At 39.9% G+C, this 16,930-nt stretch overlaps 1 protein-coding gene across 1 annotated transcript in view; it reads left to right on the forward strand.

Moving 5' to 3' along the window:
• The first annotated feature begins 14,444 nt into the window (after nt 1-14,444).
• ZPLD1 (zona pellucida like domain containing 1) overlaps nt 14,445-16,930 on the forward strand; it is a 2,463,358-nt gene continuing 2,460,872 nt past the window's right edge. Inside the window, exon 1 of the mRNA XM_085623784.1 lies at nt 14,445-14,463. Coding sequence (XP_085479910.1) covers nt 14,445-14,463 — 19 coding nt within the window. The remainder of the gene's footprint in view (nt 14,464-16,930) is intronic.

Genomic DNA, 16,930 nt, shown 5'->3' on the forward strand with positions numbered 1-16,930 from the left:
GTGAATGTCAGCGCCGAGCTTGGCGAGGAGGATACCCCGGCCACTGTGAGAGGTCGAGGTGATACATCTATGGTAGAGGGAGTTATCGGTGCTCAAGATGATCAAGTGGGGGATATTACTCTTGTTACCATATATCAGACTATCTTGAGTCACATGGATAAGAATGCATTAGAAAGTCAAAAAATTCAAAATTCCTGTCGAAAATTACAAGGATCGATCAGAAGGTTAGTGAAAGCACAGTCGGACTTTGGAGAACGATTTACGGAAGCTGAAACCAGAATTTCCAATATTGAGGATGAATTGATTAAACAAAAAATGGCCACTGAGACTTTAAGTGGTAATAAAGAGGATGTGCTTTGGAGACTGGCCGATATGGAAAATCGCTCTCGACGTAACAACTTAAGAATAATGCAAATTCCTGAAGGCAATGAAGGGCAAGACCCACGGAAATTTGTAGTGGACCTTTTTCAGAAAGCGTTTCCAAGTTTGAGTAAATGGGATTGGGAACGGGAAATTGAAATTGATTCCCGTTTAATACTCAACCTCGCTCTGCCCAGAATTTAATTAGACCTAGACCAATTCTTGTAGCCTTCAATAGCTTTCGAGCCAGAGAAGATATTTATTTGCAAACACGACCAAATAGTCGATCCATGGCTGAAGGATTTACTTTTTTTACTACACCTGATTATTCTAAATATACAATGGATATTCGATGGCAGTTGCGACAGTTGGTGGATCAATTTCAAAAAAAGGGCGCCCAGGCACATATTATGAATCCCGCAAAACTTAAAGTGATATATAAAGAAAAATCGAGATTTTTTACTAATGTCATGTCAGCTAAGGAATATTTACAACTCTTGAAGGATTCTTAAAGTTCCATATAAAACATCTGTACATTAGTCAGCAACTGCTGAGCTTAGGGATAGGATTATTGATGTGTATTATCTGCTTTTTTGCATCATAGTATCATTAATCTTTTTTTCTCATCCTTTGTTTAGGAGTACAGGTTAATGATTAAGACAATTTCAGGTTTTGCACGGCAGGGAGGGTTCCCTTTTTTTTTATTTTAAGATAGAGCTGTGGGGGTTGACAGAGGGGGGTCGATGCTCATCTCCATCCATAGGACCTGAGTCCTAAATCCTTGGTCAAGGGAGGGGTGATGGGGTTTGCGGGGGGTGGGGGAGGGGACAAGGGGACGGGGAGGGGTAAGAGATGCTGGGTAAGCTGGAGGGTTAGGGGCGGGTGTGGGAGTAAAGGAAAGAATTCCATGGTGGTTCTAAGTGATAGTAATGAAAAAGATATTTCTGTTTGGTTTACTCACATTAGGAATTTAATTTGGTTTAATTACCGAATAGGCAGTGTTAATATTGATCTGAGGATTTTGAGAATAATTTTCTATGTCACGCAGCATTAAAATTTATTCATTTAACGTATCTGGGCTTAACTGTAGTAATAAAAGGCGGAGAATAGATGCGGAAATTCGTTATATCCAACCAGACATTTTATGTTTACAGGAAACTCATCTGTCTTGGGACAAAAGGACACTTGTAGCAGACCTGGGCTACATGCTGATTGTTGCTTCTCAACAAACTAACAATACAAGAGGTGTTATGATTCTTTCTAGACCTGGATATTGTATAGCGGGCCGTAAATTAGCTGATAAATGGGGTAGATGGGCTATATCAGAGATCATAGTACGAGGCGGGGTTTTTACAATATGCTCAATATATGGATCCAACATAGATGAGGCCGAAGTCCTGGAATCATTAAATAAAGAGCTTGCTAATTGGAGAGTTCCGTTAATTTTATGTGGAGACTTTAATATTAATTTGAACACCATGGAGCTAATGGCAGGTTTAGAACATTATAAGGGACGCAAACCACGAGTTTTTAAGACCCTATACAATTTAGTTACTGATCATGGTCTGGTTGATATTTGGAGTAAAAACTACCCTACTCTTCCAGGATATACTTATTATTCTGCACCACACAAGAAACTTGTCCGGTTAGACTATTTTTATACGTCTTTAACCATTCACAGCCAAACAAGGATACAGACTTTCCCCAGAGTTACATCGGATCATTCTCCTATCCTAATCGAATGTTCATTTTTAAAGGAGATAAGTAGTCTAAGAAGTTTTTCATTTGACAGGAAGCTCTGTCTTGATGAACAATATAGAATCTACATGACGGAGTGGATGACAGAGTTTTTTTAATATTAATTTAGGTACTGCCACTATTGCAATAGTATGGGACACATTTAAGGCCTGCTTCCGAGGAGAAGCTATAAAATTTGGATTATATCATCAAAATAAATTACGGTCTCAAATGGGGGAGCTTTATGATCAATTAAGGGTTGCGGAAGTAGAACTTGCTAAAGCAATAACGAAAAAGGATAATTTAATGCAGATATCCGTAATGGAAGCAAAAATTGCACATTGTAAGGCGACTATAACAGGGGTGTGGGCTGAAGAGATTGCTCGGAAATATCTAGTAAATAGAAGACATATTTACGAATATGGAGAATCTATTGGCCGGTCTCTGGCGTTAAGACTGAAAATGAAGGTGACTTCTCGGTTGATCCCGAAATTACAGGATCAATCTGGGGTGGTTCGGGAAACGCCGACGGCAATATTAGAAATATTTCATCAATTTTACTCGGAACTTTACACTCAGCAGTTAAATTCTACTTCAGTTCAGATACCGGAAGTCGGCATACTAAACCAATTAACTGATATTGAGGCAGACGCTCTGGATAGTCCTTTTACTATGGAAGAATTAGAGAGCGCTGTCAGAAGTATATCGAATGGTAAAGCTGCAGGTCCTGACTTTATTCCTGGGGAAGTTTACAAATGTTTCTTTGAGCCATTGAAGAATGTGATGTTAGAAACGTTTAGGATGGCACAAATTGGAACCGCTCCAAATACATGGAATGATGCCTCTATCGTTGTATTTAGTAAAAAAGGGAAGCCTCCGGAGTTATCCGGTTCTTACCGGCCAATATCCTTGCTTAATTGTGATAGTAAGATATACTCTAAAATGATTGCGAATCGCTTATCTAAGGTTATATCGTCATTAGTAACAATAAGTCAGCATGGTTTTATACCAAAAAGAGGTACGGTCACTCATATTAATAGAGTTATTACTTTATTTGATATTGCAGAAGCGGAAAAGAGGGACTTAGCATTGATACTGCTTGATGCAGAAAAAGCTTTCGACTGTGTAGAGTGGGTTTATTTATGGGAGGTGATGAGAAGGATGGGATTCGGGAAAGCTTTTTTAATGGCAATTCAGGTTTTATACAAAGCACCAAATGCTAGAATTGTTGCTATGGGTCTAAAATCTGAAAAGATTAAAATAACCAGAGGCACACGACAAGGGTGTCCTTGCTCCCCTTTACTTTTTGCATTATATATTCATCCTTTTATTATTAGTTTACAGAATTCTCCTCATATTAAACCTTTTCTTGTTACAGGTATCTCATATTCAGTATTTGCATATGCGGATGACATAGCCATAGTGACAATTGATCCTAGGGAGGCAATAGGGGAGATTGAATTACTAGCTAGAGACTTTGGAGATATGTCTGGGTATAAATTAAATTCTGCAAAAACCCAAGTCTTGTGCACAAAGAGCATACAATTTAATGATTTTCGGGTAATAGAGGAGGTAACTTATTTAGGTATTAAAATCAAAACTCAAATGCAAGAGATTGTTGACAGTAACTGGAAGGAGATTATATATCAAATTAAGCATTCACTAGATAGATGGAGCAGACTCCAATTATCAATAATAGGAAGAGGGAATATCATTAAGATGATTGTTCTTGCTAAGATTTTACATCTATTTCGAAGTATTCCATTGGAATTCTCATCCAAATATATACAGCAATTACAAGATATTTGTGGGAAATTTTTCTGGGCTCCGGGTAAAGTTCGAAGAGCTATGAAATGGTTGACGTTACCTGAAGAAAGAGGAGGTCGTGGCCGGCCTGATTTTTTAAGTTATTATTATGTATGTTTTTTACAAAAAATGAGTTATATACTGACAGGTGAGCCTCCGAAAAATGAAGCGGATGCCCCTTCTATTTTTTTTCTATTATTGGGAGAACAGGCAAAAGGCTGTTTACTAAAGGAACGTGAGGGTAATTACTACAAGCATACCAGATTTAAGGTATTGGCCTCAGCATTTAAAGTATGGAGAAACATTAAGAAACTGATTAAATTGGGTAAAATTTCATATTATACCCCTTTTGAGGCTGATAAAGTACTTCCTTCTATTTTTTGGGATAACAATGCAAAGTTATGGTTTAGAAAAGGGGTTTCCAAAATTGGTGATTTATATGACAATAAAGCAATGCTGGTGACATATGCAGAATTGGTAGACAAATATCAACTGCCACAGTCGTCGTTTTTTAAATATCTTCAAGTTCGAGATTTTTGTTTGAAAAATCAGATTGAGGCTCTCCCTAATAATTTAATAGAGGGGATCCGCCTTCAAAAAAGGATTGGCCCACTCTATTCGATCTTGATGGAATTTAGACATGATGATATCCAAAAATATAATCAGTACTGGATAAATCAACTGGGAGACCCCCAAATTGATATTTCGGAATCTCTATCTCTTGCAAAAGAGATTTGTTTGGCTGCTAATTTAAAAGCTCAAGTCTACAAGACGGTCTTCAGGCTATATTATACTCCTAAACGTATGGCAACCTGGGGAGATAAATATGACGGGAAATGTTTTCGATGTGGGGATCCGGAATCTGATATGGTGCATATTTTTTTCAATTGTATAAAATTGTCGCATTTTTTGAATAGTATTGAAGCGTTTATGTCACTGGTATTCCTATGCCCTTTTAAGATCTCCTCTACACTTATGTTATTTGGAATAGGCCAAAAAACAAATAGTCATTCTGTATTAAAAGAACATAGGTATTTCCTATTCCTTGCAATGACTGTCGCGCGGCTTTGTATTGCTACAGAATGGCTATCACCTGAGGCTCCGACTTTTGAATTTTGGAGAGCTAAGTTGTATCGTATCTATGAAATCGAATCGAATTTGTACGCGCTGAAGGGGGTTCGGAAGAAACGTATTGGATTGTTAATTTGGGGAGCGCTTACAAATTTCCTTGAAGCAGGATGAAGAATATCGAAGTATTATTATATTTTTCATAATTGATTTATGTATTTTTCTTTTCTTCTTTCTACAAATTGCTTTTGTTTGTTTGAATCTAATTTCACTTTTCATTGCTAAGATATGTATGTGTTGAATATCTTACAGGAACTGTCATGGAAATAATAAAAATAATAAAAAATAAAAAAAAGGAATGAATGGGAAGTAATTCTCAAATTGCGATTCACAATTTGCTAATCGCAATTTGAGAATAATTTCAAAGGTGCAAGGGTGTCATGATGACACCCTGATGCACCCCTGAAATGAGCATGTGTGTGCATATGGCGCACATACATGCCCTAAGGGCATGTATGTGCACCACGTGGCACTTTGTAAAATTCCAAAAAGTGCATTTTTAACAGAAATCGCAAATTACCACCAACTAGAAGTTGGTGGTAATTTGCGATTTCTTAAGGATAATTCGCAATGCTTTGGTGCGTGTTACATGTCATTTAAGAAATCGCAATTTGCGATTTCTTAAATGCTTCCGCATTATTTAGAAATCGCTAAATTAGTGATTCCTTAAATTTGCGATGTGAATTTGCCTCATACATCCCGTTTTGCGAATTTTTAATCGCAAACTCTGTTTTTTGCGAATCACAGCGTTTGCGATTAAAAATTTGGTTGATACATATGCCCCCTAGTCAGTTATCATGTAGTCTTTTAGTGAGGTAGGCTTTAGGGCATGAACTGCTTCAAAGTAGTATGCACTATGCATGTAGTGTTTTAATCATCGTCACACTTGTGGTTCAGGGCTATAGTTTCTTAGTCAGTTTTTATATAAAATGTGTTTGTACAGTAATGGAATAGTATAAATTTGAAAGTTATTAATATACATTTATTTGTGATTCTTTTTTACAGATACAGAACAGGAGTGTTTCTAATCCGTCGGCACTCTTCTTGTGCAAGATTGTTTTGATGAAGGGTCCTCATGTGCTTCATCATACTTGCCGTGCCGCACGAGTATTTCTTGTTAGGATCCCCTCGCGACAGGACTCTTTTGCAAATCTTGCACATGACCAAGGTGGCATTGGTCTTATTCTGCCCCTCGGGAAAAGTAAAACATTTCCACACCACTGAAGAAAAACGTTCATCCTCAGAAGTATGAGGTGATGCAGGTGATGCCTGCTGCCCTGAAGCCATTTTTGGTTGAAATAAATTAGAGCTAAGTGTAAACTTAGTCTAAAAAATCTTCTTCTCTCCAAAGAGATGGTGCTCTAAAGAAGGTCAAAGAAGAATGATTGAAATGGGTGGGGTCTTTCAATAGTTAGAAGAGGAAGTATAATGAACCAATAAAATCTCTTTTTTTGCAGGTCACATGGGATCCGCACACCCTTCGCTTACGCAGCACGCACCCAGCACGCATCCGCGAAATTGAATTAAAAAAATGTATAGGATTAGATGTGGAAATATATTAGTTTTAAGACTAGTTTAGAGTTTGTCTTCAATTAATATTCACACGAAATACATATATATATGTTTTTTTAAATGTTAAATATTTCGCGGGATCCGCGCACCTACCGTGTCATAGATGCAGATGACGCATCGCGGAAGCGTGTAAACGCCGTGTTACGTACATCGAACGTGTCGCGTATAGGCTGGGAGTCGCGTACCGGTCGCATTGCAATCGCGCACTAAACACGTACCCAACGCTTACCATGCGCGGATGCTATCGCGTAGGGATCGAGAACGGTGCGCTTAGGGTGCGCGGATCCAAAAGCATTGAAAATATATATATAAAATAACGTTTTGAACATATAGTTAAAAAAATATGTTTGAAAAACCCATTAAGTTCAAATAATATTTTTTAATTTATAAAAGAATTAATTGAAAAAATAAGTTTAACAAATGGTGATAAGAAAGTATTTAAAAAAAAAGTAAATAATGAAATTGACACACTGAATTTGAAAAATATACAAATCCAATGAAAATCATTAAACATGATATCTTCGGAGATAAGTTATAGATAGGAATTAGCATTTAAAAAACCTTTGAAATTCACTGAAATAACCATAGGTTTCATGCACGTTATAGTTAGAAATTGGCATTTAAAAAACCTTTGAAATTCACTGAAAAGACCAAAGGTTTCAGGGGCGTTATAGTTAGGAATTGGCATTTAAAAAACCTTAGAAATTCACTGAAAAAACCATAGGTTTCAGGGGTGTTATAGTTAGCTGGACATTTCCCTCGTACAAAACCCTAGAAATTCCCCTGTTATAGTTAGTTCAGCTAACTATAACTCGCTCCCCCGCAATGCACTGCTGATGATGTCACATATTACATCACTCATGACATGGTGAGTGACATCACTCATGACATCACTGATGACATCTCAAATTATATCACTGATGACATCACTGATGACGTCTTCCAGTGACTGTGTGTTTCTGTAAAGTTTAAATATATTTTATATATTTATAGTGAAAGGCCGGTGGAAGAATGAGTGGGTGTACAAGTGTGTGAATGGATGATTTTCTAGGTGCGTAACTGACTCTATAAGTGAGTCATTAAATGTATCTTACTGCGGACTAGTGACTAAACTGTGTGAATGTCTGTGTGTAGGTGTATAAGTGGCTGCATGGTTTTGTGAATAGCTATATGAGTGTCTATATGGGTTATTGATTGGTTGTCTGAGTATCTGTATGGGTGCCTGAGTGTTTGTGTGGGTAGGGTGTGTGTGACTCTATGGGTGCATGGTTTTAAGAGTGCATCTGTGATCAACTGTATGGTTGGGTGAGTGTATGTATGGTGTGTTAGGGATTGAATGCCTCGAGCTTTCACTAGTCAGCTCTTATGCCAGAGGAATCAGTAACGTTATCAGATGGGCATATAACCTCCTCCACAGGGAACAAGGAACGCTACGATCCCTATTAAAAACAGAGACATTTGAACAAGGTTCATCGAAATACGTATTTTGTAGGAATGTCTCAATTGCTTTTAAAATATCTAATGTTAATATTATTTTTGTTACAATCTTGGACTCCTGCCCAGTTGAAACTCTTTTTAAAACATTTAACTAGAAGATTAAGCTTTGATCTTGACATTCAGAATTGTTCCATACTTGCATGATATAATAAATAGGCTGAAACAATGGTTTATAGGAAAAAACAGCAGTATATCTATTTTAATTTAAAGCATGGTGTCAGGCGATCGATTACATTAGTCCGATTTAGGATACTTCCTCTAAAATCTTTTACCTACAAGTGGCTCCCAAAAGAAAAATGAGTAGTTCCTGTAACCTATGTAATGGTGGGGCGCAAGACTTGGAACACATGTTGTTTGCTTGCCCAAATGTGACAGTTTATGCATTATGTATTAAATATTTGTTGTTCTCAGTCGAGAACTAAATCAAACTTGAAACTTGCAGCACATGTATTTTATGCAAGATTACATTGGTTCAATCAAAAACTATTGAAAACGTCCCACTGTATATTCTCTGTATATTTATTTGAGAATAAGTGAGCACAAGTGACTGAGAGAAAGGTTTGTACTATTTCCACAATTCCAGAAGAATCAGGGTTTTCATGTTCCATGGTTGCCAGAGACCATTTGCTCCCTGGTAGGTTAGGGGGGCTTATGGTGGCAATGTGAGCTATTTGGTCTATAGGGTTACATATTCTGCGGGGTTAGAAAACTTTGGTGACTTGGCCTGAATGACTGCACATCTAATATTAATAATAGGTATCAATGTAAGTAAATCAAGTATATGGAAGACAAAGATTTCAAGGTGGTGCTATCATGCTTTGCACCCAGTCACCATAGGTGCCTATCAAACAGACCCACAGGGTATGTTTACATCATATCAAAAAGAACAAGCAAACAAGCACATACTTTTTATTGGTATCAGCTCAAAGGTATATTAAATTTTTTAGACCGTCGAGCCAGGTATCTTTTAATTTAACCCCCCAAACTCATTCTCGACCCTTCCTCTCACACCCCTGCACAACACATAGTTGTCTCACAATAACAGTGCTCCCGCGCAAACGTAGGTCGCAGCACGCCCCGTCCCGTAGAGGGGCGGGAAGACCCCTTTGATGAAGCATGACACCAAGGGCCCTTTTGGTGTGTGAGGGGTATTTAAACAACTAATGTTTATCTTCCACCATTGTGGGGCTATATACCTTATTTGGGAGGACCTGACGTATATATACACCTGTGGGTGGATCACTATATTTACAAACTTAAGCCCGGGAGGATGTATCCACCTCCACCACACATGCTGAGTGGTACCTCTCTACTCCCCATTTTGTTCCTTTTTGAATTATAGACAGCGTACAGCTGTGGGAGTTTCTCTCCATTCAGAAATTCTGCTTCTAGTACTTTATTCAGAGTACCGTACCCGGTTTAGGGCTAAAATTACCCTTTACCATTTATATACATCTATTATTAGTATTTTTTGTTTCTCTTAAAACACACACAACCAACCCTAAGCACACACACTTTTTAACAACACCAGGTAGAGTTGCATCAATACACAAAAAGAAATGCTTTACAATGGCAGACAACATTGGCCTTACCTTTGTAGAGGAGGAAGTTGAGAGGATCCTAGCTGCTATCAACCCCTTTGAGGGGCTAAGTAGCACTGACCCGGGTCCCAACCATGTAGACTGGGATGAATTGGCTAACCTTAGGAGGACGCACATAAAAACTGCTCTACACGGACTACTTATGACTGAATACCTACGGGCTAATGCGGCCCCACAGGGCCTGATAGTCCGGAATGAACCTTATATCTTCCAACAGGATAAGGTTTTCAAACGTGATTGGTCACTGTTATCGTGGCACTGCACTAGGGACTGGCTGGTCCTGATCATAAAGACGGCCACTAGACTCAAGCAAGAGCTGAAGATAGATATCCAAAACCTGGAAATACAACTAAAATCTTCCATATCTCCCAATGTCCTCAAAAAACGGCTGGAGGAACTCAATCAAGAGATCACGGATTTCAAAATGACTCTCAAACAGAGCAAGTATAACAAATTAAAGAAGGACACGGCACGCTTCAGTCATGAACGTATATATCCTTACACACGGGATGATTATGTAACAAAGAATCAGGATTACAACTCTGATGGGGATACCTCAGATACAGGCTCAGGCAATTCCAACTCCAGTAGAGGCAGTAGTCGGCGTTACAACAAAGGAAGAGGCAGTCAGAACCAACGTCCCTTCTATCCAAGAGGAAGGGGGTGGAACAACTACCAAGGACCACCATCTTACCCCCCTACCCATATGGTCCACCACCTATGGGGAGACCGTACCCACAATGGATACCAACTCCGCAGGAATATGACTATAATTACCATGCTCCACTGACTTTTTTAAGGGCACGCCAGGGACCCCGAAGAGGCAGGAACAGAGGGGGCTACAATGTCCATTGGTCCACACCAGAAGACGAGACACCTCGGGTCTCAACAAGGAGTATGACCAACGACCGCCCAACCATAAACCAGCCGGAAGTAAATTTGGTGGTAAACCTAACTGACTACCCACTGACATCCACTCAAAGTCAGGTCCTTGTGAGAGGACTGGGTTTCGTCCCTACGAACTGAATTGACAAATTCAAAATATGTGCAGAAATGACGGAATTTATTCGCAAATTGAAATTGAAGGTGTTTTTCAAGGACAAACAAATAACACAAGGTGAGGACAAGGATACAGGCCTACGTAATAAATCGACCTTTATTCCCCCTGATTCCACACTTCCTGTGGAACTTTTAGCTTTTGAAAAAGCTGTAATGGAGGAAATACAGGGTATCTCAGTACAAGACAACGTGACCTTCCAGAATACATCAAGGGAAGAAAGAGAGGCTACACGCCAACTTTCCATGGATCAGAACATCGTAATAAAACCAGCGGATAAAGGTGGAGCAATAGTATTGCAAACAGCAATTAACTATGATACAGAATGTAGAAAACTCCTAGAAGACCGTAGGAACTATAACATCATTCATGGTGACCCAACAGAATCAATCAGGGTGAGGATTACCTCAATGGTGGAAGAGGCAATGGCCCACAATTGGGTCTCTGAAAAAGAGGCTGATTTTCTAATCAATAAGTCTCCCAGAGTCCCCTATTTTTACACCATACCCAAGATTCACAAGGATCTTGGGCAACCCCCAGGACGTCCGATAGTTTCTGGAATAAACTCCATTCTGGAACCACTATCAAAATTCGCTGATGCATTCCTCCGCCCCTTGGTCCAAGCCACAAATACTTACCTGAAGGATACCAAGGCAGTTCTGCAATTACTCAAGGATAGTGAATTCGATCCCAAAAAGAATCTCCTCATAGGACTCGATGAGGAGAGTCTCTATACAAGTCTCCCACACGATGAAACCTTGGCCATTATCAAGGAAGTGCTGTTCTCCATGCATTGGGAGTTTCAAACACCTCGCAATGTTGTTATGGAGTGCGTGTCACTGGCACTTACAAGATTTTTTTTTTATGTATGCTGATAGCTTCTACGAACAAAAGCACGGGACCAGCATGGGAAGGACATTTGCTCCTAGCCTGGCTAGTCTCTATGTGCACCATTTGGAAGAGACAAAAATTCTAAATAACATCAACCCTTTTCTACCACATATCAAGATCTGGAAAAGGTACATTGATGATGTCCTGGTCATATGGGAAGGAGACATTGATTCAACAGTATCCTTCATGACATGGCTCAACCAGCAGAATGAGTTCCTTAAGTTCACGCATACAACCTCACGGGAGAACCTGGTGTTCCTGGATCTTAATATCTATCCAGCAGAAGGGACACTAAAAACCACCACACACTTCAAGGCCACGGCCAAAAATTGTCTGCTTCTGTTTAACAGCATCCACCCACGCCATTTGAGGGAGAATCTACCGTACGGACAGTTCCTGCGTCTCCGAAGAAACTGTACAGAACTACGAGAATTTAAAAGTCAGGCACTTGACCTACGTACTAAACTCATGAAACGGAACTATACAGACAAGATAATTGACAAAGCCATGAAAAGGGCAAAGAGCAATAACAGGGAAGCCCTGTTAGAAGACAAAATTGTCACACAGGTTGAGGGAAGACCCATATGTGTGACAACATACAACACACATTCCAACCAAATCACAAAGATTGTGAACAAACACTGGAGACTTCTTAATTGCTGCCATTTAAGCATTGCGAAACCAATGTTTGCACACAAAAGGGGAAGGAATCACAAGGATATGCTCGTTCATACCAGACCCAAGAGAACACCTACATCCAAACTAAGGGGTACGCTACCACCAGTACAGGGACACCACCCGTGTGGTAACTGTAGTACGTGCCATCTTACAAGCAGAAGTAGGCACATTAAGTTCAGGAATGGCAGTGAGTGGGACCAGAGAAGTTTCACAAACTGCAACAGTTGGAATGTAGTGTATATGATCACATGTCCATGTGGCCTGGAATATATAGGCATGACTACTAGACCCATCAAAGTATGCATAGGTGAACACAGGTGTAATATCCGATGTGGGAGGAGTACAACAAAGATGTCAACACACTATCTGTATACCACCCACAGGGTGGAGAATTTACAATGGACTGTGATTGAACAACTTGAAGGGGAAAATGGCCTTTTTGAGAAGGAACATTGGTGGGTTTTCCGTCTTGGATCTCACATCCTCGGACTGAACGATGAGATACCGTGGAACCAGCTCCTTCCATGAATCTGAAATGTGACTTAGAGATACAGCCATTGATATGTCCCATTGATACCGTTATCACTACATTCTCTGCTAATGTTGTTTTTTGAGATACCTGTGGTTTACCTTCTAACGGCAGAACTTTAGGGGTACATGTACAAAATAGACCATCCTTTCCTCAAGTCAGGATTCCTGCCCATGTTATGGATTACAGTTAGTATACCAGGCAATACTTGAGGGTGGTTGTAACCAGCAGGCCCGCATGTCCTGGCTATACGTTCAGCGTTCCTTTCATAAAAACCACCATATGTGTGGGCTTCATTAGTTTACACCGCTGGTATTCCTGTTGAACACCAGCTAGGGCAAAAACTCGGAATCCCCTCTCGCGCCGCAATCCAGGGTAAATCAAAACTTTTATTAATAATTTTATTTTTTCACAATTTTTTTATTTTTATTTGTATTATTTCTTTACAATCTTTTTAGACCCGCACTCATAACCACGGTGCGCGGTAAAAGTGGCATGGCATACTTCTCGATATTTGTTTATCTTTAGTAAGGGCATTATCACCCCGAACATGGCCGTTCATATTGAGCACTTCCGGTTCACTCTAGGCAGTATCAGCGACTCACGCACCCACGTGCAGACGCTGTCATCTCTGTTCCGTGTGAATATCACAATTTCCAAGCAAGCTACCTTTCTTTCTTTCTTTCTTTTGAACGCTCACTCAATACGGGCATACTTTTGATTATTATCCTTCCAAGTGTTTTTATATTTTTGCCCGTGTAAACGATCACTTCCTCATTTCCATTTCCGGTTCAATTGAGCCAGAATCAGCGCGAACCATGCACGCTTAAACACAGGTGCTGCCGGTTCTGATTGAGGCGGCAAATCCAATTAGCCACCACATATAAACCCGACCCTGAAGACGACTCATTTACCCAGCGGAGCCGATCGGGGAGGTTGTACAAGGCAGGGCACTGTCCCAGGAGTTGTAAGTACGGCATAGCCATCAGGAACCACATGCTGACAAGAATATTTCCATGAACTACCTCTCTGGTAACTACCTCCCAGGTAAAAAACATTTCCTCTCTTAGATAGCCTATCAGGCACTCCTTCCACCCATCCTGAGGCTCATGGTGAAAAATCCTATAAAATTTCAAGTAGGTTTTTCGCCTTGTCCAATACCATCTTAGCGCTATAATATGTGCTTAGTAATGACATGGGCTCCTCTATAGAAGTCCATTTTTAATAGAGTGTGTGCTTTATGTTTTGTGTATGTTTTGTTTTGTTATCGTCCTTTTCTTTCACACCAGGACACTTCATTGCACTAAAACTAATGGTAATGATATCCTGTATCACTATTTTTTACAGGTCACTAATGCTCACAATGGATACAGCGTATAGCTTGTAAAATATGTTCTCCTTTTTCCATAATGTTTTTTACAGGTTGAAATGACTACAGACCGATTGAGGCTTTATAACTACATGCAGTTAATTCCCCAGCTTATATAAACTTTCTTACACCATACATTTGTGATTATCCAACACATCACTGTGAGTATAGGAAGGGATCCTTAAGGTCCTGAAGAAGAAGCTTGGGGAGCTTCGAAACATGTCGGCAGATATGGGAGGTATAGTTAATTGAGGCATACACACCTCCTTCCCCACTTTTTTATTGGTACCAGCTCAAAGGTATATTACATTTTTTAGACCGTCGAGCCAAGTATCTTTTAATTTAGCCCCACACTCACTCTCGATTCTTCCTCTCACGCCTCTACATGACACATAGTTGTCTCACAATAACAGTGCTCCCGCGCAAACGTAGGTCGCAGCACGCCCCGTCCTGTAGAGGGGCGGGAAGACTCCTATGATGAAGCATGATACCAAGGGCCCATTTGTTGTGTGAGGGGTATTTAAACAACTAATGTGTATCTTTCACCATTGTGGGGCGACATACCTTATTTGGGAGGACCTGACGTATATATACACCTGTGGGTGGATCACTTTGTTTACAAACTTAAGCCCGGGAGGATGTATCCACCTCCACCACTCATGCTGAGTGGTACCTCTCTACTCCCCATTTTGTTTCTTTTTGGTTCGATTACATTAGTCCAATTTAGGATACTTCCTCTAAAATCTTTTACCTACAAGTGGCTACCAAAAGAAAAGACGAGTAGTTCCTGTAACCTATGTAATGGTGGGGCGCAAGACTTGGAACACATGTTGGTTGCTTGCCCAAATGTGACAGTCGTTGAAGCAAGAAAAAGGTTTAAGCAACCAATCTGCACAAAATGTAAAATTAATTCAGTTCAGAACTTGATCTCACTTTGTAAGGCTCCGCCAAACGACTTTGTATGTTACAATTTATTTCAATTTTTAAAATCTTTTTTAACTTTGTATTAGAAGGAAAACTTTTATCATCTTATTGCCAAATTTTATGCATTATGTATTAAATATTTGTTGTTCTCAGTCGAGAACTAAATCAAATAAACTTAAACTTGAAACTTGAAACTTGCAGCACGTGTATTTTATGCAAGATTACATTGGTTCAATCAAAAACTATTGAAAACGTCCCACTGTATATTCTTTGTATATTTCTTTGAGAATAAGTGAGCACAAGTGACTGAGAGAAAGGTTTGTACTATTTCCACAATTCCTGAGGAATCAGGGTTTTCATGTTCCATGGTTGCCAGAGACCATTTGCTGCCTGGTAGGTTAGGGGGGCTTATGGTGGCAATGTGAGCTATTTGGTCTATAGGCTTACATATTCTGCGGGGTTAGAAAACTTTGGTGACTTGGCCTGAATGACTGCACATCTATTATTAATAATAGGTATCAATGTAAGTAAATCAAGTATACGGAAGACAAAGATTTCAAGGTGGTGCTATCATGCTTTGCACCCAGTCACCATAGGTGCCTATCAAACAGACCCACAGGGTATGTTTACATCATATCAAAAAGAACACGCAAACAAGCACACACTGGTCTGTGATATTGGAAGTCCAACTCATCTTGAGTCAATCAATAGCTTTGTAAAGAACTAAATCCAGTTCACTGTTGTTTTTGCAAATCTTCCTTTACTTCTCAAATAAAGTCACAGGTGTAAACATCCAAAACAATCCAGACAACACGTGTTTTGTCCCCCTGGACTTTTTCAAGGCTCGAGGACAGTAACACAATTCCTGTAAAAATTAATTTGTCTAACCAACTCCGTAATGTTATCAAATGTATGTAAAAACCTTTCTAAAATGTCCCCTCAACTCCTATCCATTTCCCTAAATGTCAGGTAACCTGAAGTTCAGTTTGGACCTTGATAATTCTGCTTCTGTCTTGTTCACCAACAACAAATGAATGGCGTTGATATTCTGCTGGGTTGTCTGGAATCAATTTTGACACCAAGACCTTATTTTATTTTGTCTGAACAATGCGCAGGTCCTACGGATTGGTAGGAACTGCACGATAAGTTGTTGGTGCTGAAGAGTGAAATCAACAGGTTTTCAATATAGTCCTCAGTGCGGCCCATGGCAGTGGATTCTGAGATTCCCAGTAGGCGCACATTGTACCGTATTGCGCTGACTTTTCAATCTTCATTTTTGAGACGTATACGGAAAAATTTTTACGCAGACTTATCCTCAATGCCAGAAATCCGTTGATCAGCAGACGTGATATGGGTGTGCTGTTTATCAAGCTGATCTATCTATCTTGAGGTCTATGGCTGTGAGGCTGCACGTCATGTCCCGCAGAAGTGATTTAATGTCCGCCAAGAGAGATTCAATCTCAGCTGTGTCATCCTTGTCAGAGCTTTGAGAGTCATCCAGAGTGGAACACTTAGCTTGTTTCTTTGACTCAAACACCAAACAAGACTGCCTGGTTTCTGTCTTGCCATGGCGATAGGAACAGTGTAGCTGAACAACCACAAAGATCTCTGCCTGGGGGAAACCACTCCACCAGATCTCCTGACCGAGCTGCTGGGCAGTCAGGTGAATTAGCTAAGAGTTACAGAGGCAGTTAACGAAGATGGCTCGTACCCTCTCCCATCAAAATTGGGATATTACTTTGAGTTGACCACCCCTGGTGCACTTGAAGGCTACCCATGCA

Source organism: Triturus cristatus, chromosome 8 (genome assembly GCF_964204655.1).
Source record: "Triturus cristatus chromosome 8, aTriCri1.1, whole genome shotgun sequence".
NCBI lineage: Eukaryota > Metazoa > Chordata > Amphibia > Caudata > Salamandridae > Triturus > Triturus cristatus.